The 26,753-nt window shown below is 41.2% G+C and overlaps 1 protein-coding gene and 1 non-coding gene across 2 annotated transcripts in view; one reads left to right on the plus strand and one right to left on the minus strand.

Annotated features, from left to right (window-relative positions):
- The window catches only part of LOC137045571 (cilia- and flagella-associated protein 46), a 139,618-nt gene that overhangs the window by 68,158 nt on the left and 44,707 nt on the right, over positions 1-26,753 (minus strand). Inside the window, 16 exon segments of the mRNA XM_067422279.1 lie at positions 765-866; positions 1,844-2,010; positions 2,085-2,217; positions 6,855-6,944; positions 6,946-7,019; positions 7,022-7,038; positions 8,458-8,599; positions 10,244-10,310; positions 10,551-10,716; positions 10,928-11,059; positions 11,587-11,768; positions 12,689-12,799; positions 15,552-15,695; positions 19,752-19,974; positions 22,099-22,311; positions 25,350-25,462. Coding sequence (XP_067278380.1) covers positions 765-866; positions 1,844-2,010; positions 2,085-2,217; positions 6,855-6,944; positions 6,946-7,019; positions 7,022-7,038; positions 8,458-8,599; positions 10,244-10,310; positions 10,551-10,716; positions 10,928-11,059; positions 11,587-11,768; positions 12,689-12,799; positions 15,552-15,695; positions 19,752-19,974; positions 22,099-22,311; positions 25,350-25,462 — 2,076 coding nt within the window.
- On the plus strand, positions 9,209-9,279 carry trnag-gcc (transfer RNA glycine (anticodon GCC)). The gene has a single exon. It is a non-coding gene; the product is annotated as a tRNA-Gly (tRNA).

Raw genomic sequence — 26,753 nt, forward strand, 5'->3', positions numbered from 1 at the left:
TAGTTTTATTTTATTGTGTAATATTTGGATATTTTACTATGCAACTCTATATATTGTTTTAACATGTTAAAGTAACCGTCATCCCTGCAGGTCAAAACGACACAGAGCCCTAAAACTATACAAGAAAGCATATTTCATTTCATTTTAATAATATATGTTCTGATTTTTAAAGGAAGAGTTTTTTATTTTTATTTATTTACCTTCAAATGACAGGATTTGATCATTCAAAAGCACATTCTTTCAACTTCAATTCCAAATAAGTCATAATTTCATGCGTTACCCTTTTAACTCATCATATCTCACACTGGGTGTGTCTGTCGACCTCTTGTGGGAAAATAATAATATAAGATGATATTTCATGACTCTTGTAGCTCTATATGGAGAGGATGAGCTGCTCCGCTGGGTCCTGAAGTCAGTTTCTCTTCAGAATGCATTCAGAGACACATTATGAAATATTTTTTTGGTAAAGTTTAGTTTGAATTTTGAGCATTTTTAGGTTTTTCTGTGCGTACAGAAGCATTCTATTAATTCCCAAAGGGGTCAAATTGACCCGCGAGAGAAGGGTTTGATACTTTTTTAAATTTCAACTGGCTTTTAAAGGGAAAGGGAGATTGATTGGTTTATTGCTCGTTAAACACACCCATGACTAATTAGGAAACGAAGGACGACCCTTTTAGACTATGAGCCATGGTGCTGACTGTATTTCCCGTCCTTAAACTAGCAGAAGTGGATCTGGACGCTCTAAGAGCTCAGATCATTCTCACCTGTTTGGGCTTCTTGTCATCTGGTCTCTCTTTGTCTTTTCTGGAGCTGGCGGATCTCACACCTGACTGATTCATCACTTCCTGCGCAGTTTCCACAGACACCTGAATTCAACAACACACACACACACACACGCACACACGCACGCGCACACACACACACACACACACACACACACACACACACGCACACACACACACACACACACACACACACACACACACACACACACACACACACACACACACACACACACACACACACACACACACACACACACACACACACACACACACACACACACACACACACAACACACGAAGACCAATCAATCAACTTTATTTATATTGTGCTTTTACAATGCCAATTGTGTCAAAGCAGCTTCACAGTGTCAAACAGGATAATAATGCAACAAAAATTGATTTGGCTAGTTTGATTTGGATAGTTTATAGATGTAAATATGACCTAATTCATACATTTTATTTGAACATGGCCACACAGAATCTAAAGACAGAGAAAATATTGCTTTATAAATTGTATGGTAGACAAATCATAAAAAATAAACAATTTCTTATCATTCAACAATAGAGCAAAATAAATTATTTTATCTACCGAAGTAAATAAATTAACTATTTTTAATAGCTTTACATAAATAAGTAATTTTTGTAGACAAGTGACGTTTCCTTAACTCCTCTGTGGTCAATTTGATTTTAGTGAAGGTTTATTTTTCTCCATCACGCCCTGATGGAGTTTCGGTTCCTTTGGTCGCCTTTGGCTTGGCTTGCTCAGTTGGGGACACTAACATTATGATTAGAGTTATTCAACTAAATATACAAATAAAATTAATGACTACATTAACTGTATTAACTATATCACTGCGCCCACATTGTCTCTCTCTGATAAATTAAAATAAGCTGATAACATCACTGTTTACTCCAGAACGACTGTACAGCCCAATCTAATTCTGCTGCAGTATTGTCCTGTTTAACACTGAAGCTGCTCTGACACAATCGCCGCTGGAGAAGAGCGATAGAAATAAAGCTGACTTGATTCCATGTGGGCCTGGTTATGAAGCGCTGACCTTCCAAATGTGCAGCGTGAAGCTGAGGGCGACGAGCAGATGCTGCAGGTGTGTGTGTGACGCTCGCTCCTCCACGAGGGCCAGGAGTGTGTGTGCTCGCACCAGACGCTCCAGACGGCCGATCGCCCGCACCTCACACACACGCACGCCCGACGCCACGCTCTCCTCTGATGAGACAGAGTGTGTGTTGATCATGTGATTGATTTAAACAGCAGATAAATCACACATGATGAAGACTGACCGTCTGGGAACAGCAGGACGTCTGCGGCCCACTCGATCTGGAGCCGGACGTCAGCCGCAGGAGAGTGTGTGACGTACAGCCATTCGCCCAACTCCAGCAGGATATCCACCTTCTGCCACCGCACGCCAGGAGACTAAGGACACACACACACACACACACACATTTGTTTTTGTGAAATGTGGGGATATTCCATTGGCGTAATGTTTTTTTTTTACTGTACAAACCGTATTTTCTATCCCCTTACACTGCCCCTAAACCTACCCATCACACACACACACACACTGCCCCTAAACCTAAACCTACCCATCACACACTGACACACAGCCCCTAAACCTACCCATCACACACACACACACACTGCCCCTAAACCTAAACCTACCCATCACACACCGACACACAGCCCCTAAACCTACCCATCACACACACACACACACTGCCCCTAAACCTAAACCTACCCATCACACACCGACACACAGCCCCTAAACCTACCCATCACACACACACACACACACTGCCCCTAAACCTAAACCTACCCATCACACACCGACACACAGCCCCTAAACCTACCCATCACACACACACACACACACTGCCCCTAAACCTAAACCTACCCATCACACACCGACACACAGCCCCTAAACCTACCCATCACACACACACACACACTGCCCCTAAACCTAAACCTACCCATCACACACCGACACACAGCCCCTAAACCTACCCATCACACACACACACACACGCTGCCCCTAAACCTACCCATCACAGGAAACATTCTGCATTTTTCCTTTCTCATAAAAACTCCTCCTGTGTGATTTATAAGCCTTTTGTAAAGTGGGGCCATGGGTAATGTCCTCATATTTCACCCTCTCCTGTAATACCTGTGTCATACCCATGGCATTATACACATTTGAGTCACAAAAACATGCCCACACACACTTACAAACACACACACACACGAGATGATGAGGAGGTTTACCCCGGACAACCAACAGGAACACATTTCAAAGATTTCATGGAGAAAATAAAGCTGTTATAACCATCTTTTGCATGGTGACATTATTTGAAAAATTAAATAAATGAAGCTCTGAAGCTCATCTACTCATCTTCTCATTACTGTACAGAAAAAAGAAGACGGATGGCGCTGGCAACGCCAAGGTCATGCGTTCAATTTCCAGGAAAAGCGAGAGCTGATAATTTTTTTGTGAACATTTATCTTGAAGTCACTACATATATATCAGAGCTATTAATAATTCTGTTTATTCAAAGCAACTTCAAGATAAACATTAAAAAAATGTAATCAGTTCTCGCTTTTCCAAAAGGAAATCAAAATTTGCTTTCATCAGAGAACATAACTCTGGACCCCTCAGCTGTCCTTTTTGTCTTTAGCGCAGGCGAGACGCTTCTGATGCTGTCTGTTGGTCAAGGGTGGCTGGACACGAGGAGTGTGAAGCTGAAACCCGTGTCCTGCATACGTCTGTGCGCAGCGGTTCTTAACCCTTTAGGCGCCAGAGGTTTTTTCCTAAAACGTTTGATTTTGACATCTTAATTTTAAAAGGCTATATCTTAAAAGTGATAAAAGATAGAAACTTTCTGTAAATTAGAGAAATATTAAGGAGGACCATAAGTTTATGTAGAGATTACATTTTCCCATCTAATTTGCATATTATGACGTCATAACGTGGGTGCAATCTTGGATTATAGAATTTTCATGAAAAGCCAAATGTTTAAATGATGAATGCAGCACTTCTTTCCCCCCAAAATGTCCCTCACCTTCTGTGTGCTATATTGCACAATACTGAATGTTCAGGTAAATAGTAAACAAACTGTGTAAATCATTACTAATAAATGGTAGAAACAAACCGAATGCATGTAGCGGTTTGCCCTTTGCTGTAGATTTTCCATTTACTACATACAGTAAGCACTCTGATTCCATATATAGGGCACATATATATTACAGGGTTGCCAACTTTTAAGTTCAGGTTGGAGTGAGATTTTTTGGGGGCCGGGCGGGGGGGGGGGGGGGGGGGGGGTTAATGCTTTTGATCTTGATTCAGTATCAGTTTATATCTAGTATATATTCTGTACATAATAATATGTTTGTTTTGGCACTAGTTTAAAGATTTCTTGGGTCAAATTATATGTGCCATTCCTTAATATTCACGTGTGACTGCTTATATAAGTATCATTATTCATTAAAAAGATTAGGATGCAAGTTATTTAAGTTTGAAATTTCACATTTAAAGAAATCTAGTGTTTGATCATCATATCTAAATATTTATTAGAATGCAAAGACTGCAATATATTTTTGAGCAGCTAGATTAGATACATGTATATTTATTAAAGAGCCATAAGGCACCTAATGGCATTACAAATAAACATTAATATTTTTTAGCCACAAAATGACTCTAATTTGCCTCTTTGAATTGGAATTCTCTATTTTAATATTAATTACTACACTAATTGTAATATACATTTTAGAAGAAATACAAATATTAGAAGAAAAATATTTTAAGTGGTCATTTATTGACAATAATTGTTGCACAAATAGTATTTAGTACCAAAAGATCTCCTCAAAATATTCAATAAATATAATTTAATGAGTTTGAGTGTGACCTATTAGTAAGGAATACCTGAGGGCTAAATACAAGAATAACATTAATGTTAACAATGTTGAATCTCTATCACTCTCCATAATAAAACGATCCTGTAAATATGGCTGACTTAATAATCAATAAACACTAACACTAAGCTGTACTGTTTACCAAAACTTGCAGCAAACATCTATATGGTGAAACTGTTGTGTATCCGCTTAAGCCATTTAAATTCATTGGCACAGCGCTAGAAGTATTGAGCGCTCATGGGCCACGTGACCAGCGCGCGCCGCAGGGAGACGAGAGCCTGCAACTCCGCAACGTCTCTGGCTTTAACATTATGCCACATTAGCGCCAAAACGCTATTTATTGTTTGAATTTCATTAAAACACATTTAAAAAAATTAAAGCTTATAGCTTTGTTTAATATCAAAAGCAGGTTTGGCAATTTGGCGTGAGATTGAGTTGGGCGGAGTGAGAGCGTGAGACAGAGCCTTAAAGCGTGAGAATCACGCCAGATGCGTGAGAGTTGGCAACCCTGCATATATATTATATATTATGCATAATAGCCCTCTGCCCCGTGTCACAGAGCGTCTACTCGCGTCCAGATCTGCCTCGCACGGCCGCCGAGTGTGCACAGCCTGGACCAGTTATTGTAATTTTGACTCCTCACCCTGCCTCCACGTTTCCCTCGAACTTGCTTATGAATACTTCGACCTCTTCTAACATACCCAGTGGTGTTAGATAAAGTCTGCACCACAAAACTGTCGCCGCAATCGCGGAGATGCGCGCGGTGAGAAGACGCGCGCTTCATGGTGAGCGCGGCAAAAATCTCCCGCGGCCGCCGCGTTCTCAAGACTAACACACCTGCTAACTTCGCGATGAACACTCGGACCCCGGGAAACATTGTTCCAACCACTGACATTGGGCAAAGGACCATCTACATTGGGCAAATGATTCACCGTTTGTGCTTAGTGTAACGTTAGGTTTAGTTTCACTTTCAGAATCACCGTCATCTCATATTTCCCTTCAGATTTAGGGTCCGCGAATAGAAGACCCAGCACTTCATTGCGGGTAAGCTTTATTGATGCCATTAGAAAATAATAATAGTAATAATAATCTAATGCAAATACTTGCTGACGTTGACAATGCTCTGATAAAACAGCTCACTCGCACGTCAGCGCTGCTTTTGTTTACACTGATTCAATGCGCTCTTGCTCGCATATTTTGTATAGAATCATGATGTTTGTATGAGCCAGGGATGAATTACGACATGTCTACCATCTAGTGGAGGGGAGGTTAAATGAAATTTGACACCCTATTTGACAAAATCGGCCGTTTTATTCAGTGACGCATCTTGTCGAGTAAACTCGACCGTGGCGCCAAGAGGGTTAAAGCGCTGACTCCAGCTGCAGTCCACTCTTCGTCAATCTCCTCCACATCTTTGAATGGGTTTCGTTTCACACTCCTCTCGGTTATCCCTATTGCTTGTACACTTTTTTCTACCACATCTTTTCCTTCCTTCGACTGTCTATTAATGTGCTTGGAGCCAGCCTGCCTCTTTTTCAATGACCTTTTGTGTCTCACCCTCCTTGTGTAAGGTGTCAATGGTCGTCTTTTGGACAACTTTTCCAGTCAGCAGTCTTCCCCATGATAGTGTAGCCTACAGAACTAGACTGAGAGGCCATTTAAAGGCCTTTGCAGGTGTTTTGAGTTCATTAGAGTGTGGTGTGTACCAGGTGAATGAGATATTGAACCTACACAATATTCTAATTTTCTGAGATATATATATATATATATGAAGACACTTTTATCCAGCTTCTATCCGGATTATTATAGTTAACTAAAGCTAAATAAAAATAAAAAATAAAAACGTTTTGTTACTTTAATTTTTTCTCTCCTCATTTTCATTTAGTTTAACTTTATGCACTAAAATAACTAAAACAAAAATGAAATAAAAATGTATAAACATGAACATATATTGTTTTTTAAATTAACGCTAATAAACATGTGAAAAACATACAATAAAATTACACACACAAAAAATATATAATTATATATATATTTATTTATACATCTCTCTCTCTCTCTCTCTCTCTCTCTCTCTCTCTCTCTCTCTCTCTCTCTCTCTCTCTCACACACACACACACACTCACACACACACACACACAGGTCACCTGCAGTGCTGTGATGGCGTTCTGATAGCAGGTCAGCCGCTGCTGCTTGTCTTTCGCACAGAGAGCGGCTCGCCTCCACATGTGAGCGCAGACAGACTCCGCCCTCGCTGCTGAGCCGCTGCATGTCCAGCAGAACGGACTGACCCAGACGGGCCTTGAGCAGACACGCTGCTTAAACAGAACCCTACACACACACACACACACACACACACACACACACACACACACATAGACACACACACATAGACACACACACACACACACACACACACACACACACAGACACACAGACACACACACACACACACACACACATAGACACATAGACACACACACACACACACACACACACACACACACACACACACAGACACACAGACACACACACACACACACACACACACATAGACACATAGACACATAGACACACACACACACACACACACACACACACACACACACAGACACACAGACACACACACACACACACACACACACATAGACACACACAGACACACACACACACACACACACACACACACACACAGACACACAGACACACACACACACACATAGACACATACACACACACACACACACACACGCACACACACACACACACACACAGACACACACACACACATAGACACATACACACACAAATAAACACACGCACGCACACACACACACACACACACACGCAGACACACACACACACGCAGACACACACAGACACACACACACACACAGACACACACACAGACACACGCAGACACACAGACACACGCAGACACACACAGACACACACACACAGACACACACAGACACACACAGACACATACACACACACACACAGACACACAGACACACGCAGACACACAGACACACGCAGACACACACAGACACACACAGACACACACACACAGACACACACACACACACACAAACACACACACACACACACACACACAGAGACACACACACACACACAGACAGACAGACACACACAAACACAGCAGAAGAGTCTGAAAACTTGCAGTGCATATGTAACACCAGCAGGTGTCGCCAAAACATCACAAACTACAGACTGAGTGCCTCTAAACCATTAACCTCTAATCAATGCACCTCTGAACTCTCTGAACTCTACGGCTGCTCATCTTTGTTCTGGACTATCTAAATGTGTATTTGCAAACAGTACTCTGAGTTTATTCACATGTTAATACCATTGTTTCTTTATGAACGCATATTCCTGTTCTAGATCGTGTTTGAAACTGTGTTGCTCATTGCATAAAGGCGTATGTAATATGAGTGAATGTGAACACACAGACGAAACACTATTACACACACACATACACACACACACACACACACAGCTGCAATATCTGCTCATCTGCCCTTTTAACTGTCAGTGCTTCACAGGTCACTGAATACATACAGCCAGAGGCGATGAATGATGCAGAACAGAGCCGTGATGATTCTGCTCTGTGTGTGTGTGTGTGTGTGTGTGTTTGTGTGTGTGTGTGTGTGTGTGTGTGTGTGTGTGTGTGTGTGTGTGTGTGTGTGTGTGTGTGTGTGTGTGTGTGTGTCGAGGGTAAGAACTCACAGGCGGTGTGTGGTGTGTGGCATCGCTCTGACGGACTCGTCCAGCAGCTCTAGGCCTTTCCTCTCGTCTCCACTGTCTGCATAAATGTGGAGCAGAGCGTTGCACATGGACACCCACACCTTCAGGTCATCCTCATCACTGCCTGAGAGAGAGAGAGAGAGAGAGAGAGAGAGAGAGAGAGAGAGAGAGAGAGAGAGAGAGAGAGAGAGAGAGAGAGAGAGAGAGAGAGAGAGAGAGAGAGAGAGAGAGAGAGAGAGAGAGAGAGAGAGAGAGAGAGAGAGAGAGAGAGAGAGAAGAGAAGAGTAATTCCATTAAATTTTTATATTAGCAAAATCAGTTCACTACGGGAAGGATTATTTCCCCACAATTTCTTTTCGGGAAAGCAGATACTTCCATTTTTGCTCAATAAAACCGAGCAAAAGGGAGACATAAACACAACACACTCTGCTCTGCTCAGCACTTATTTGCACTGCTTTTTATTTGCCCCCCAGCTTTATGCAGTAGTTAAAATAAATTGTGTAATATGAAACCTGACACCGCCCACTAGGGGAGGAGCCCTCGAACAATTAAGAGTACTGTTTCCATGGTAGCTACAATTTCGAAAACACACACACACATGAAACGACATGAACGGTGTATACATATGAGAGAATTTTCAGTTTTGGATGACTGTCCCTTTAAAAGCACAGCCAGCGCATTCCGTCTGCAGTGCAGCTTCAATCCAGCAGGCGACTGCAGAGCTGCAGCATCAGCATTGGTGGTTCAGTGGTAGAATTCTCGCCTGCCACGCGGGAGGCCCGGGTTCGATTCCCGGCCAATGCAGATACACATTTTCATTTTTAAATAAGAAAGAAATTCCCAACCACTTTGTGAATGCTAAAATGCCACAATGCACTCGCTCTGCCAGTGGAGAAACCAGCCAAGATGTGACTGCTAGACGACTGGGTCAGAGCTTCTCCAAAACTGCAGCTCTTGTGGGCTGTTCCCGGTCTGCAGTGGTCAGTATCTATCAAAAGTGCTCCAAGGAAGGACCAGTGGAGAACCGGCCACAGGGTCATGGGCGGCCAAGGCTCATTGATGCACGTGGGGAGCGAAGGCTGGCCCGTGGGGTCCGATCAAACAGACGAGCTACTGGAGCTCAAACTGCTCCAGAAGTTAATGCTGGTTCTGATAGAAAGCTGTCAGAATACACAGAGCAGCTCAGTTTGAGGCGTATGGGACGGCATAGCCGTCACTTAACTAGAACACATGGCCCCAGGATGCACTATGGGAAGAAGGCGAGCCGGCGGAGGCAGTGTGATGCTTTGGGCAATGTTCTGCTGGGAAACCTTGGGTCCTCCATCCATGTGGATGTTACTTTGACACGCTCCACCTACCTAAGCATTGCTGAGACCATGTTCAGCCTTTGATGGAAACGGTATTCTGGTGGCTGTGGCTCTTCCAGCAGGATAATGCTCCTGACACAAAGCACAAATGCTTCAGGAATGCTTTGAGGAGCTCATCAACCAGTTTGAGGCGTCGACTAGTCCGATCTAAGAAGGCCCCACCTCGCAACTGACAGGACTTAAAGGATCTGGTGCTAACATCTTGGTTACCACAGCACACCTTTAGGGGTCTAGAGGAGTTCATGCCTCGATGGGCCAGCAACACAATACTAGGACAGGTGTAGATATGATCCACCTGCACACTAAAGTATTTAAAGGGGCAGTTCACCCCAAAAATAGATCATGAAAATGTCTATCAGTAAAATATTATAAGCACAAAAAAACAGCAAAATAATTCTCACTTGTGCTATCTGGTGTTTCCATCAGTGGTCCGTCATCCTCGAGTCCACACACTCTTTTACTTTTGTCCTGAACACACAAATAGAACACTGGAAACACGACAAACACACTTCTGATAAACCGTGCTATGGTTCGTGTGTGTGTGTGTGTGTGTGTGTGTGTGTGTGTGTGAGTGATGGGTAGGTTTAGGGGCAGTGTAAGGAGATAGAAAATACAGTTTGTACAGCATAAAAACCATTACGCTGATGGAATGTCCCCACATTTCACAAAAACAAACGTGTGTGTGTGTGTTTGTGAGCGTGTCTTTACAGTTGTGTGTTTGCTGTAGGTGTGTGCCATGGCCTTCAGGATGAGCTCCAGTGGTTCTCTGGGCTGCCGTCTGACCCGTCTCGTGTCCAGAAGCGGCAGACAGGCGTTCCAGTAGTGACCCGCTGCGCTCACACACAGACACCAGCTGCCCGCCTGCTGCGCAAAACTACATCACACACACACACACACACACACACACACACACACACACACACACACACACACACACACACACACACACACACACACACACACACACACACACACACACACACACACACACACACACACACACACACACACACACACATACACACACACACACATCAGAAGAGTTTGTGAGGAGTAAATCCAGCAGTGTGAGTGGAGTTACTGACCTGATGCTGGACTGCAGTGTGTGCAGACCCTCCGTATATCTGACCGGATGACCTCTGGCCTCGTGGATCAAACTCTGGCCTCTCACACACGCAGCACGGCTCAACATCTCCAGCACTGAACGCTCACTGAACCTGAACACACACACACACACACACACATGCTGGGTTTTCATGTTTTATGGGGACTCTCCATAGACGTAATGATTTCATACTGTACAAACTGTATATTCTCTCTTTCACTAACCCTTAACCTACACCCCTCCCCCCCACACACACACCCACACACACACGTTTGTTTTTGTGAATTGTGGGGACATTCCATAGGCGTAATTGTTTTTATACTGTACAAACCGTATTTTCTATCCCCTTACACTGCCCCTAAACCTACCCATCACACACACACACACACACACACACACACACACACACACACACACACACACACACACACGCACACACACACACGCACACACACACACACACACGCACACACACACACACACACACACTGAGGTCTGTTTTATGGTGACTTTATAATGGTTGTTTATATTGTTCAAACTGTATTCTATCCCCTAACGTAAATGTTTAATCTAACCCTACACAGATTATAGATGTGGTGAGTTAATAAGCTGATGTACTGTATGAGTAGCAGCACTCACTGAGCATTCGTGTCCGCATTCACCCTGCGAACGGCTTTCTGCTCCAGCTGCAGTGCATTATGGGTACATGTCAAGACAAGCTGGTGGTCCTGGGTCTGATGAGCGAAGAGAGCGAGCTGCGTCCACACACACAGCTCCAGCACCGGGTCGGTCCACTGACAGCCCTCCGCCATCTGCACCAGCTGAAGGACACACACACACACATGCACACACACACGTTTGTTTTTGTGAATTACGGGGACTTTTCATAGGCGTAAAGGATTTTACACTGTACAAACTGTGCATTCTATCCCCCTACACTGCCCCAAAACCTACCCATCACACACACACACACACACACACACACACACACACACACACACACACACACACACACACACACACACACACACACACACACACACACACACACGCACACACACACACACACACACACACACACGCACGCACACACACACACGCACACACACAGCCCCTGCCCCTAAACCTACCCATAACACACACACACACACACACACGCGCACACATACAGCCCCTGCCCCTAAACCTACCCATCACACACACACACACACACACACGCACACACACACACACACACAGCCCCTGCCCCTAACCCTACCCATCACACACACACACACACACACACACACACACACACACTGCCCCTGCCCCTAAACCTACCCATCAAACATTCTGCATTTTTTTCATTTTCAAAAAACATAATTATTATTATTTTTATGTTTATAAATCAATTTACATTGTGGGGATCTCAATATTGGTCAATGTAATATAAGCAAGTCCACACACACACGCACACACACACACACACACTGAGCAAACACACGGCATCTCATCTACTGATCATATATTAATAAATACAAGCCAACATAAAGTGCACTTTTTCTGACACAAGAATAATCATTTCCTGGAGACTCCTCTTGCCTGCCATTGGCTAGCCAAACAAATAGCCCCGCCCCCAAACTCACACCATTGGTTTAGTCATGCAGTGTCCAAAGTCACCATAAAACACACAAGGAAGTAAAATACTTGTGAGTGTGTAGCAGAAATAAATGCTGAATGTTAATTATAATCCTGGTCTCACCACAGGCATGCTGGGAAGGCTGAACTCCATCAGTCTGTGGTTCCGGTTACACTGAAGCATCTCGACCGCCACCAACACACGCGACACGGCCATCACCGCCTCGCTCTTACTCTGACACACACACACACACACACACACACACACACACACACACACACACACACAACCCAGCAGATGAGATATTAAACATACAACGCTGTTTCATATTTGATGCAATCATTTTAAGGCCTCTAAATTACTTTTTCTTTTTTTTAAGAATCATGTTCAAATGTGAATTATGTGATATTAAAAGCATCGATTTCATCTAACCTTTGTCTTTATAAATCTTAGCATCTGATATCTCCATATTCTCGCTATATCTGAGTCATAAAAGCCTGGTGTATTAAATTTGATACTCAATATCCACACTTCTTTTGAAGACTATTATTCCATTATTATTTTCAGGCTGAAAGGGATAAGTCATTATTTACCCACCCTGGTGCTGTTGTGGTGCTGTGTGCCCTTCTTTCTTTTCTGGACCACAAAAGGAGAATTTTGAACAAATGTCCTGCTCGCACTCGTCCATGTTTGAGTGTGTGTGTGTGTGTGTGTGTGTGTGTGTGTGTGTGTGTGTGTGTGTGTGTTTTACTCGTCCATGGCAGTGAATAGGGACCAACATATGGGCTGCGTCCGAAATCGTGTCCTTCCATACTATATAGTAGGCGAAAAACAGTACGTGAGCAGAGTAGTATGTCCGAATTCATAAGCTGTGTCTCATTTCAGAAGGCTGCGTCCTCCGGAGGTCGCATTCAAAGGCTGCATACGTCATAATTTCAAAAAAGTGAGTAGGACGCTCCAAATGCGACCTTCGAATGAGTCCTTCTTTCACAGGATTTCAGAGTGTGCATGAGGTGTAGCCTTCAAAGGCTGGAGATAACCCACAATTCTTTGCGTCTCCGCTAACAACCGTCATATTATTTTTTTTTATATTAGGCTGAAAAAACGGCACCACCGCCAGATATACATGCGAGCGTATGTGTGGTGTTTAAATTAAGTAGTTCAAGCTTGTTTTTTAAAGCTCTATTACCTCAAACAGATAGTTGTGGTAAACAGGATTACAACTGTAGTGCATTTTAAACGTTTAGAACAGTACATCGCTGTCAAGACAAGAAACATTTCATAGTCATTTTCAAGTTATAAATAATTTTAATTCATATAACTGGCGTGAGAGCGCAACGAGGCTGAACTTGTTGGCATAGCAACAACGTGATACTTCCTGCCTGTGTGTCCTACGAAGGACGTCTCGTTTAATTCTGATTGAGGACACTCCGTATACTGCATCCTACACAGGACGGGTCCTCCGGAGGACGCAGCCTTCGAAATTTAACGAAATGAGACACAGCTATAGAATTTGAAAAACAGTGTGCGAAAAGTACCCGGATGGCCTACTACTTCCGGCGCGATTCTGAAGTGCGCATACGATGAACACTTTACTATCCCATGATGCCACGGGAGAGAGGAACTGACGTTATATTTGAAAATGGCGGAAAACGGAGATGCAGCTGTTTTCAAGTGTAAGTACTTTAGAAACAACTTTTTGTTTATTTGTGGTTAAATTGTATTTGTTTAACATCATATAAGTAAACGACTGTCTTGTTAGAAGTTTAAATGATGTAAATTAAGGGTGTCCTTTTCCAGCCAAATCAGAAAAATCATAGTTTTATCATTATTAGACTAATGTAGATCAGCTACCGATAGCACTGTTTTCCTTAGACAAAGACGTTCGTTGTTTAACGTTAGCCGTTTAATGAGATAGTTACACAACTTCAGTAAATTAAAACGATGTATTTCTCCTTTACCAGTTTTGATATTATCAAAATGTTGTTGGTTACACAGCAAACTGCTGTTATTAACAGCAGTTTGCTGTGTAACCAACAACATTTTGAACAAGTTTAAGTTACCTCAGCTTGTCCATGTACCGTTAGCATTAATAGACTGACCATGGTTCATATGTTAAAATCTGTGTTGATTTTGCAGGGGCGGATGAACACACCCGTGTTTTAACCGAGAAGTGAGAGAAAGAAAAGATTTGGTCATGTGACGGGTTTGTTTGGTCATGTGATTGGTTTGTTTGGTCATGTGACGGGTTTGTTTGGTCATGTGACGGGTTTGTTTGGTCATGTGACGGGTTGGTTTGGTCATGTGACGGGTTGGTTTGGTCATGTGACGGGTTTGTTTGGTCATGTGACGGGTTGGTTTGGTCATGTGACGGGTTTGTTTGGTCATGTGACGGGTTGGTTTGGTCATGTGACGGGTTGGTTTGGTCATGTGACGGGTTTGTTTGGTCATGTGACGGGTTTGTTTGGTCATGTGACGGGTTTCTTTGGTCATGTGACGGGTTTGTTTGGTCATGTGACGGGTTTGTTTGGTCATGTGACGGGTTGGTTTGGTCATGTGACGGGTTTGTTTGGTCATGTGACGGGTTGGTTTGGTCATGTGACGGGTTTGTTTGGTCATGTGACGGGTTTGTTTGGTCATGTGACGGGTTGGTTTGGTCATGTGACGGGTGGGTTTGGTCATGTGATTGGTTTGTTTGGTCATGTGACGGGTTGGTTTGGTCATGTGACGGGTTTGTTTGGTCATGTGACGGGTTTGTTTGGTCATGTGACGGGTTGGTTTGGTCATGTGACGGGTTTGTTTGGTCATGTGACGGGTTGGTTTGGTCATGTGACGGGTTGGTTTGGTCATGTGACGGGTTTGTTTGGTCATGTGACGGGTTTGTTTGGTCATGTGACGGGTTTGTTTGGTCATGTGACGGGTTTGTTTGGTCATGTGACGGGTTTGTTTGGTCATGTGATGGGTTTGTTTGGTCATGTGATGTCACCTCATCGTTGATGTCCAGCTTGTGTCCGATCTGCTGGTGAAGTAGTTGTTTAATGCAGACCCATGTGCTCAAGAGCTGCTTCCTCACCATCATGGGCACCGGCTCGCCATTTCCATTGGACAGTTTTAGTGCAAACTCACACACCTACACACACACACACACACACACACACACACACACACATGTTTTGAAAACATTTATATTGTTTTTATAATGTTGTACTTCTGTTTTAGTGAGTAGGTTAAGCTAAAGTTTTTTTTTTTTTTCAGTTGTATTATAACCCTGATAATTTATTGAATAATGTGTCAAATCCTTTTCTTAGTCTTTCCTCCTGACTGTGAATTAAATGGGAATGAAATTAAACAGTTTATTGTGTAACTATAAGTGTTTATATAATGCGTGACTTTTAATTATAAACAAGCTGTAAATACAACGGGACTCTTATTTTGAAATGCTGCACTATTGCAGTGCAGATGAGGAGATGAAATATGCATCATTAAGAGTGTCTAACACACGCTGCTATATAATCATGGTACAGTGAACACTGTGATTATTCCTCAGCATTAGTTCATAAACATCACTGGTCATAAATGTGTGTTATTGATGGATTGAGCCGTTCTGAAGTGCTGTGGCGTGAGTCTGGAGAAGCTTAACAGATCCGTGTCTTCCCGCAGTTAGATCCGTGTTTTCCCGCCATTATCTCCATGTTTTCCCGCCGTTAGATCCGTGTTTTACCGCCGTTAGATCCGTGTTTTTCCCGCCGTTATATCCATGTTTTCCCGTCGTTAGATCCGTGTTTTTCCTGCCGTTAGATCCATGTTTTCCCACCATTAGATCCGTGTTTTCCCGCCTTCATATCCGTGTTTTCCCACCGTTAGATCCGTGTTTTCCTGCCATTATCTCCATGTTTTCCCGTCGTTAGATCCGTGTTTTTCCTGCCGTTAGATCCGTGTTTTCCCGCCGTTAGATCCATGTTTTCCCGTCGTTAGATCCGTGTTTTTCCCGCCTTCATATCCGTGTTTTCCCGCAGTTAGATCCGTGTTTTCCCGCCATTATCTCCATGTTTTCCCGTCGTTAGATCCGTGTTTTTCCTGCCGTTAGATCCATGTTTTCCCACCATTAGATCCGTGTTTTCCCGCCTTCATATCCGTGTTTTCCCACCGTTAGATCCGTGTTTTCCTGCCATTATCTCCATGTTTTCCCGCCGTTAGATCCGTGTTTTCCCGCCGTTAGATCCGTGTTTTCCCGCCGTTAGATCCATGTTTTCCTGCCGTTATATTTGTTTTCCCGCCGTTATATCCGTGTTTTCCCACTGTTAGATCCGTGTTTTTCCCGCCGTTAGATCCATGTTTTCCCACCATTAGATCCGTGTTTTCCCGCCTTCATATCCGTGTTTTCCCACCGTTAGATCAGTGTTTTCCCGCCTTCATATCTGTGTTTTCCCACCATTAGATCAGTGTTTTCCCGCCTTCATATCCGTGTTTTCCCACCGTTAGATCCGTGTTTTCCCGCCGTTATATCTGTTTTCCCCCCGTTAGATGGGTGTTTTCCCGCCGTTAAATCCGTATTTTCCCGCTGTTAGATCGATGTTTTCCCACCATTAGATCCGTGTTTTCCCGCCATTAGATCCGTGTTTTCCCCATGTTAAATCTGTGTTTTTCCCGCCATTAGATCCATGTTTTCTCACCATTAGATCCGTGTTTTCCCACCGTTAGATCTGTGTTTTCCCGCCATTAGATCCGTGTTTTCCCGCCATTAGATCTGTGTTTTCCCATTGTAAGATCCCTGTTTTCCCGCCGTTAGCTCCGTGTTTTCCCGCCATTAGATCCGTGTTTTCCCCATGTTAATTCTGTGTTTTTCCCGCCATTAGATCCATGTTTTCTCACCATTAGATCCGTGTTTTCCCACCGTTAGATCTGTGTTTTCCCGCCATTAGATCCGTGTTTTCCCGCCATTAGATCCGTGTTTTCCCATTGTAAGATCCCTGTTTTCCCGCCGTTAGCTCCGTGTTTTCCCGCCATTAGATCAGTGTTTTCCCGACGTTAGATGTTTGTTTTCCCATTGTTAGATCCGTGTTTTCCCACCATTAGATCCGTGTTTTCCCGCCATTAGATCCGTGTTTTCCCATTGTAAGATCCCTGTTTTCCCGCCGTTAGCTCCGTGTTTTCCCGCCATTAGATCCGTGTTTTCCCCATGTTAATTCTGTGTTTTTCCCGCCATTAGATCCATGTTTTCTCACCATTAGATCCGTGTTTTCCCACCGTTAGATCTGTGTTTTCCCGCCATTAGATCCGTGTTTTCCCGCCATTAGATCCGTGTTTTCCCATTGTAAGATCCCTGTTTTCCCGCCGTTAGCTCCGTGTTTTCCCGCCATTAGATCAGTGTTTTCCCGACGTTAGATGTTTGTTTTCCCATTGTTAGATCCGTGTTTTCCCACCATTAGATCCGTGTTTTCCCGCCATTAGATCCGTGTTTTCCCATTGTAAGATCCCTGTTTTCCCGCCGTTAGCTCCGTGTTTTCCTGACATTAGATCAGTGTTTTCCCGACGTTAGATGTTTGTTTTCCCATTGTTAGATTCGTGTTTTCCCGCCGTTAGCTCTGTGTTTTCCCGCCATTAGATCAGTGTTTTCCCGCCATTAGATCAGTGTTTTCCCGCCATTAGATCAGTGTTTTCCTGACGTTAGATCAGTGTTTTCCCGACGTTAGATCCGCACGTGTGCTCATCCGCTACACAGGACATCAGTTCTTACGGATCTCTTCCCTAATCGACCCTTACTAACATTTTCCTCTCGCTTTTATTTGTTGATGAAAATAACAGTAGATTTTCCTCATAGTTTTTGTCATCAACACATTTTAGTTTAGTTATCGTCTCGTTTTCGTCACTGAAAAAGATCGTTGACACAAATTCGTCAACGAAATGAACACTGGACCTCACCTCACTTTTACCACCACACCTAAACTCAAACTTCACATCTTTACTTTGAATCTCAAGCGTGTTTGAAGTGGATGAGCTCTCGTGTGAAGAGAGCCGTGTTAGGAAAAGTAGTTAGGGAATAATTTCCCTATATTAAAAAGGCTTTCATGTGGAATTAGTGCAGGAAAACGCCTGTAAATCTGCACAAAAGACAGCGAAGGGAAATGTAATTAGAGGGAACGTGAAGAAGGGAAGCAGCAGAACGCACCAGGAGTTTAACTGTGACTGAGAATCTATTTCAGAAAGACCTTTATGAGTGTCTTTTCATTAAAAGTACTCACTTGGATCAGGAACACACTCTTGTGCTTCTCATATAAAGGCCTAGATTTAAGATTTGAACTGCATATAAAACTCCCATTCATTTGGATTACACAGTTTGTCAGTCATACAGAAATTAAAGCCTCTAATTTAGTTCACAGTAGGTGCTTAGCTCGTCTATTCATGGTCTGCGATCACCCACAATGCTTTTCACAGGGGCAGTTTCTTTAGCAGACCGTGTCCCAATTCGCAAACTATCCATACTAAAAAGTACTCGAGAATAGAATTAGTATGTCCCAAATCATAGTGTGTTGAAAAGTGTATTCCAAAGATGGTTTACTATTTCCGGTCAGAATCTGATGTGCGGATCGACACACACTCTAACGGCTGATATTACCCACAACCCATTACGAGTTTGACGAGGATTCGATTAGAACTACAAACGGGGATAAAAAGTGTTAAAAACTACAAACATGGCGGATGTGCAAGTCTGATGGTAGAGTAGAGAAGTTTAGATAAAGGTTTGAGTGATCAATTATCAGTATTTAACCTGACTAAAATATATTTATTTAGTGTTATCCACATTATATTTCACCTGCAGCAGCATTGAGAACTTTTGTAATGACACGTTTGGCCGTAAACTTTTAAAGCGTCATTATATTTAAACTGCAAACACATGAGGAGAGTCTCTGCATTAAAGACACACACACGGCAGATCAACGAGCGGCTACACTTCTCTCCGATACGGCAGGAGATTAATCTGAATGTGGAGGAGTTTAACTGATGATGATTGACAGGGCAGTGTAAACGGTTATGGGATGCTCGTAACTAAGCAACAGAGTCTGTTAAAGATGGCGCAGTAGTCCCGAAGCTTGCGTACTCTTCTGCTACACACTCAAAAGTATAAACTTCACAAAAAGAGTAGATACTTTTAGGACGTAGTATAAGTAGGCGAATTGTGTCTGACCTCCAAAGCTTTCTTGACGTCCTGTAGGGCGGCCGGCTCCATCTGAGGGCCGTGGCTCAGGCCGGACTTCTCCACACTCTTTCCTCGCACTTTCTTAGTCTTTTCTTTGTCAGCGGGCGGCTGAACTCCTCCCTTCTCTGAGTCCTGAGATTCCTGATCATACCACGGCTGGATGAATCCCTGAGCCACGGCATCACAGAGCATGACCAGGAGAACCAACTCCCTGAAGTACAGCACACACACACACACACACGACCAATACACACACATACAATTATCACGGAATTATAAAATAATTCAATACAATTATACAATACAATTCTATAATATATAAACAATATAATTACAGAAGAGTGCAAATAATATATAAAATAATCATGCAATTATAGCACAATTCAATACAATTATAAAATAAAATAATATATAAAAAATAATGAAGTCATTATATAATAGAATAATTAAATAAAGTTACAAAATATTTATAGAATAATATAATAATTCAATAAAATAGAATGCAAACAATTACATAAGTACAGAATAATAAAAAGTAATATAAAAAATTTAATTATAGAATAATTAAATACAATTATATATAAATATTTATATATATATATATAACAATTAGAATTTAATTATATAATAATTAAATAAATTATAAAATAATAAAATATATAAAATAATGATGTCATAATAGAATAATTCAATAAAGTTACAAATAAAATTATAAAATATTTATAGAATAATATAATAATAATTTAATTTATTAATAATAAAATAAACTATTATATAATTACAGAATTTAAAAAAAATTATATAAAAATGTCATATTATAATTCAATAAAAAGTGTATAATAAAGTGTATAATTACAGAATAATACAAATATTATGTAAAATAAAGATGTAATTATAGAATAATAAAATAAAACGATAAAATAAGTATAGAATTATAGAATAAATTAAATATAAAATGAAAGCACACCTCTCTTCAACAAGACACATAATTTGAGGACTCATTCACGTCTGGAGCTCTCACACACACACACACACACACACACACACACACACACACACACACACACACACACACAGAACTGTAATACCTGTAATATAAAGGTTTCAGTGCATGCCCGTCAGCACTAGTACGAGTGGGGACTGTCAAACATCATTAACCCTTTAAAGGCATGACTGTTTCGCCAATCATTCTTACATATTCGGGTCTTTAGCGACCCGGATCTATATCTAACACTGATGGATACACTCATGATATTAGAGTAACAATTACAGAAGAATAAATAAAGCATATTTCATGACTTTTGGAGGTTGTATGGGTTCATCTCCAGTATATTCAGCATCTGCTCATATTCGCCATCTCACGCATATTCTCAAAACTCATTTTACACATCTTCAAACTCAATATTTCGATCACTGACAGCTTCTTCACCAGATCCATCATCAGTGACAGTGACAGTAATATCTGATTTTGTTCAGTTATTAATTTGCTGTAAATCACTGAGCCATTTCAAGTTTTGCAGATTATAATTATTATTGTTTCGTTTTCTGACTATCACTTCATCATTGTGTATCAGACATCGCCACCTTGCACTTTTTTTGTCATTATGGATTAATTTAACATTGTGCAAAAAAAAAAAAAAAGCACTCTTACACACCTCGGGTCGTTTCAAACATATATGTGCTCATTAATGTATATTTACTTCTTTCGAGTAATAAAGTATCCTTGTAAGTTTATAATATGCCATTGAAAATACATACGGGTGAGGGGTTCGAATGCTGGTCGCCATGTTGGCCCTCCATCTTGAAAGTACAGTAGCCAAAGAGGGACATACCCGTAAATTCAAGCTTCGACGTTCGCCTCAACTGATTTCTGCTCACGGAGAAAATGATATAGCCTACAATGTAAACTTTGCCTTACGCTAGTGATGTCGTGCAATATACAGAATAACGATAGCACTGATAAAAGTTAAGATTAGCTTGCATTCGTCTGGGAACCTGATAGCTGATGTTAGCAATGAAATGGTAAAAAAAATAACGAAAATGTGAAACTGTGTCATAACCTACATGTTAACTGACAAATTAAACAACTGCAAATTATAATAGTTTTCTAAAGTAACATCATCACTTGAAGGAGCACTCATGGACGAGGTCGAACTGGAAGCCGTGTTAATCTTGGACTAAATCGGCCACCGTAGGAGTTAAAACGAAATCGGAATTGAGAGGAACAGAAACTAATATTCACTGGATGGTCATAAACCTTTACACCACTAGATGGGGGAAATATCACTCAGTGGAGCTTTATGGGTTAATAAAGTAACCCCAGGCCATATCTTACCCAGCATGCCCTGTGTGTCTGAGCAGCTCCAGCAGATGGCTGAGTGTGGGCAGGAGCAGCCGATGCCCTCTGGTGGCCAGAAGATGGCTGTTATAGTTCCACAGATATACGGCCGCATTCGCCACCAGCCACGCCTCACTTAGCTCCGCCCCCAGCTCCGCCCCCCGCAGGAAGCTACTCGTGGCGGAAGCCGATAAACTCTTGATCCAATCACTGAGGAGAGGCAAAAAAAAGGCTAAGACATGAGAATATGTCATTACTATTAAGATTATTACATTAGTATTAGTGTATAATTATTTGCATCATGAATAAGTATATTTATGACCCTCAACACCAGTCCTGTGTCTCACGAATATATATATATATACTAGGGATGCAACAATACAGTTAGTCCACGGTTCAAAACATACCTCGGTTTTTAACCACGGTTTTCGGTTCGGTTCTAATTTTAGATTAGATTAGATTAGATTCAACTTTATTATCATTACACAAGTACAGGTACAAGGCAGTTTAGGTCTAACCAGAAGTGCAATAGTAGAAAGTGCAGTATTTACAGTGGCTGAATGGTTATGTACTGATATAAATAGAGATGTTATTGCTATAAACAGAATCTACAGGTCAATATGTACTATGAATATGAAAGATATATTAAGATGAGCAGTGTAGCAACGGATGATATAGTGAAAATGAGCATATTCAAGTTAAGGTGGAGTAGGTCAAGATGCATAAGTAAACAATGTATACAAGTATACAATAAGTATACATATAGTAATCAATGACAATTTTAGAGGTGAACTGTCCCTTTAAGGACAGCGTGTTCACTAGTAGGCTGTGCTGCTGTCACTTTAAGACCTGTGTGCATCTAATATAAAGACACATGCCGATTTTACTTTCACTTTAGACATAACCGACCGTGTTTATGTGAAGACCGTAAAAAAATATGGACGACTCGACATCATCCGTTTCCGCTTGCCATATTTGAAGCTTTCAGGCTGGGGTGCACGGCGCGGACATCTTGGGACCGAGTCTGCGCAGTAGCGATTTCGGGACCGGAGTTGCGCAGTAGAGCGCAGGAAGTAGAGCAGGAAGTACAGCTGCGATATCAAAAGCCCGCCCACACTCTCGCAGATGCAGAACAATTAGTTATGTTGGTGTGAAATAAACAGTTATGGAAATGTAGAAATTAAAGCTAAAGCTCTAATCTGCTCCCAAAAATTTCGAAAAAAGTCTGTTAGTGCCTCAGTGACAACTTCACTCAGAGAAGCCGTCAGTCTCAGCTGTCAATCATGACGTCACACCCCCCGTTTATAAAGAGTGAGATAACTAACTCAAACTAAACTTATTTTAAAAACGAACACTTGAAATGAAATCATCGTGATGATAACTGCCTTCAATGACATAAACTAACTTTGGGGAAAAAATATTTTAAGTGTAATTTTATTGTTTAGTTTGCCTCGCGTCCATTAGAAAACACAGAGGGGCGGCCATACTGGGACCGGTCACCGGGGGGCGATAGAGGCGCGAAAGCTTCAGTAAATGAGAGGGAGACTACAGGCTTGATGTAAACCTTGTGTGTGTTTGACAGTATTAACGCAGTAAGACGACTACTTAGTCCAGCAATCTCGTGTGTTTGACAGGCGTTGAGTGAGCGTGCTCGGAAAAGCGCAAGTTAAAACCGTTCATAAGCACGTGAATGAAATGTTTAACCGGCAAGGCTTTAAAACGCATGCAAATAATGAACGTTCGTGATTGTGAATAACTAAAGTGTTCCGTGAGTATAACTCTAGCACTAACGCGTGATGTGAATGTATGTCGCGTTGTTCGGTATATTAGGATGGAGGCAAATGATGGATTTGTAGAAAAATAATTAATTAAATGCAAAACCGAGAAAACCGCAATTCACAAGCGCGTATTGAGCCGTCAATGCCGTACCAAACGGTTCAATATTATCTTGAGAAATGTGGCATCCCTTAAAGGTGCACTATGTAGTATTTTTGCAGTAAAATATCCAAAAACCACTAGGCCGGTGTTATATATTTTGTTCAGTTGAGTACCTACAATATCCCAAATGTTTCCAACTATTTGTAAATTGTGAGAAAATTGCTATTTTAACTGCGGACCGGGACGTGTCAGCATAGTGTATGAGGGAGTCGCCTGTCAATTTTGTCATATCTGCGCTACCCTCGGTTTCGGCTTTTATTTGGCAGGAGCGCTTTACTCTTAGCAGTGTGAACAAGTGAACGCCCTCGAGTGGACGGAAAGTTGCATAGTGCACCTTTAATATACACAATGCATTGGGTCAAAATTATCCATTTTTCGTTTATGCCAAAAATCCTTAGGATATTAAGATCATGTTCCATGAAGATATTTTGTAAATGTCCAACCGTAAATATATCATAAATGTATTATTAGTAGTAATATGCATTGCTGGGGACTACATTTGGACAACTTTAATGGAGATTTTCTCAATATTTAGAATTTTTGCACCCTCAGATGCTCAAATAGTGTCCAAATATTGTTAAAATCTCAATGATGCACATTTATGGATAAATTATATTTATAATGGACCCTTATGACTGGTTTTGTGGTCCAGGGTCAGATTTTTATATTGCATTAAAATAATGAATTTACTGTATATTGATTTACATTATATAAACACCTACTGACAACTTCATAGTTTATAGCAAATTTGTTTAATTTTTAAATAATTTGAATTGATATAAATTTGCTCAGGTCAGTGAATAATTAAATATAACGATGCAAAGCACTATTTCACCATTGAAGTATTATAACATTACTAATATAACACACTGCTGTTTAAGATGAGTTGTGCTGTTGTTTCTGCTCTTCATGCCTCAGAGATCATATGGTAATAAGATGTATTTAAATGAACTGAATGACACTGGCTGTGAACACTATAAAGCTGAACATAATGTCCTCTAATCTCGTTTGGATGGCCGACACATATTAAAGCAGCGTGTGTGATAGTGTGTGTGTGTGTGTGATGGTGTGTGTGGCACAGCTCTGTTTATCTGTGTTACACGCCGCTCAAGCTTATTGTTTCATGCGGCTTATAATTTCAGAAAGTCATTTAATGCATGCTGGGTTGTGGAATAGAGCGGCTCAGCGGTTCAGGTGCACATCAGGAGCTTAATATCACACGCTTAACATACGATCAGGTTCTGAGATTAGAGGCAAGTAAAGAGTGTGTGTGTGTGTGTGTGTGTGTGTGTGTGTGTGTGTGTGTTGACCTGTACAGTGTCCAGTGGGCGTCGGCCTCAGGTGGGCGTGTCCGTCTGTCATCAGGTGCTGCAGCAGAGCAGTTTAGCTCCACCCCCTCAGAGCGAAGTTTAAGGATGGTTACCTAGGCAACACAATACCGTGCTTTATGGGATGCCAATTTTGATGTGAATTTGTTAGCTTCATAAATGCTGCTGTGTTTTGCACAAATGATTTATAACAACCAATATTTCTGGTGTATTTAATTAACTCTATAAATCCTATTTGATATGCATATTTATAACATAAATTGAAATAAAATAATGAAATAAAATACTCTAACACAACTAATAAAGTTTTACAATAATATATAAAATAATTACATAACTATATAATACATTTAATTAAGAAATAAAATATAAATACAATTACATTAAAATACATTTAAAATTATCAAAACTTTGCAGAAAAATACATAATCTACTCCTGTCGTCTGATTGAGAGTTTTTTTAATATATGAAATAATTACATAACTACAGAATAATAAATTAAATTAAATGAAATTAATAAAATAAAAACACTAATAAATAAAACAAAACTGATCAAAACGTTGCTTAACATTACTATAGAATAATAAATTAAATTAAAATGATAATAAATATAAATAATAAAATAAAATGATCAAAACTTTGTAGAAAAACACACAATCTACTCCTGTCGTCTGATTGAGAGTTCAGTGTGTTTTTAATACATAAAGTAATTACATAACTATACAATAATAAAATAAAATAAATAAATAAATCATTAAATTAAGTTAAAATAAATTAAGTCCCATGATTGAGTAGTGAGGGCTGATGTAACAAACACGACTAATAAAGTCATACACTATAAAATAATTACATAATTAAAGATTCATAAAATAAATTAAATACAAATTTAAATTATCAAAACTTTGCAGAAAAATACACCATCTAATAAAATGCATGTTATAAAGATCTCATTGATTCACATGATCACTTTTTGATATTTAGATGCTAATATTTGCTCATTTTTGGGTCTCTGAATGAAACTCAGCCTCCATATTCTCACTATATCATGAGCCATTAAAGCCTGATGTATCAAATATGCCAAACTAAATAACTCTCATCTCATCTGTCAGGCTTCAGGGGCTCAATGATCGGAGCGGGACATGTTTTAGCCGGATGATTGGGTTCTGTGACGGGACGGTTAACACGGATCAAAGCCTCGCAGATCCACGAGGAGCGCACATCCTTCCATCAAATTAAAGAAATAAAGCCCTTCTAAAACAGAGGAAACATTCGCTGAGAACAAAGGTATCAAAGAGCTGTGTGACGGCCATCACGTCTCTGTTCAAAGGGAACGCGTCTCTGAAGATTACACACACGATCCCGGAGGTCACTTCACACCGCTCAGTC

The sequence above is a fragment of the Pseudorasbora parva genome, chromosome 17, assembly GCF_024679245.1.
Source record: "Pseudorasbora parva isolate DD20220531a chromosome 17, ASM2467924v1, whole genome shotgun sequence".
NCBI classification, from domain to species: domain Eukaryota; kingdom Metazoa; phylum Chordata; class Actinopteri; order Cypriniformes; family Gobionidae; genus Pseudorasbora; species Pseudorasbora parva.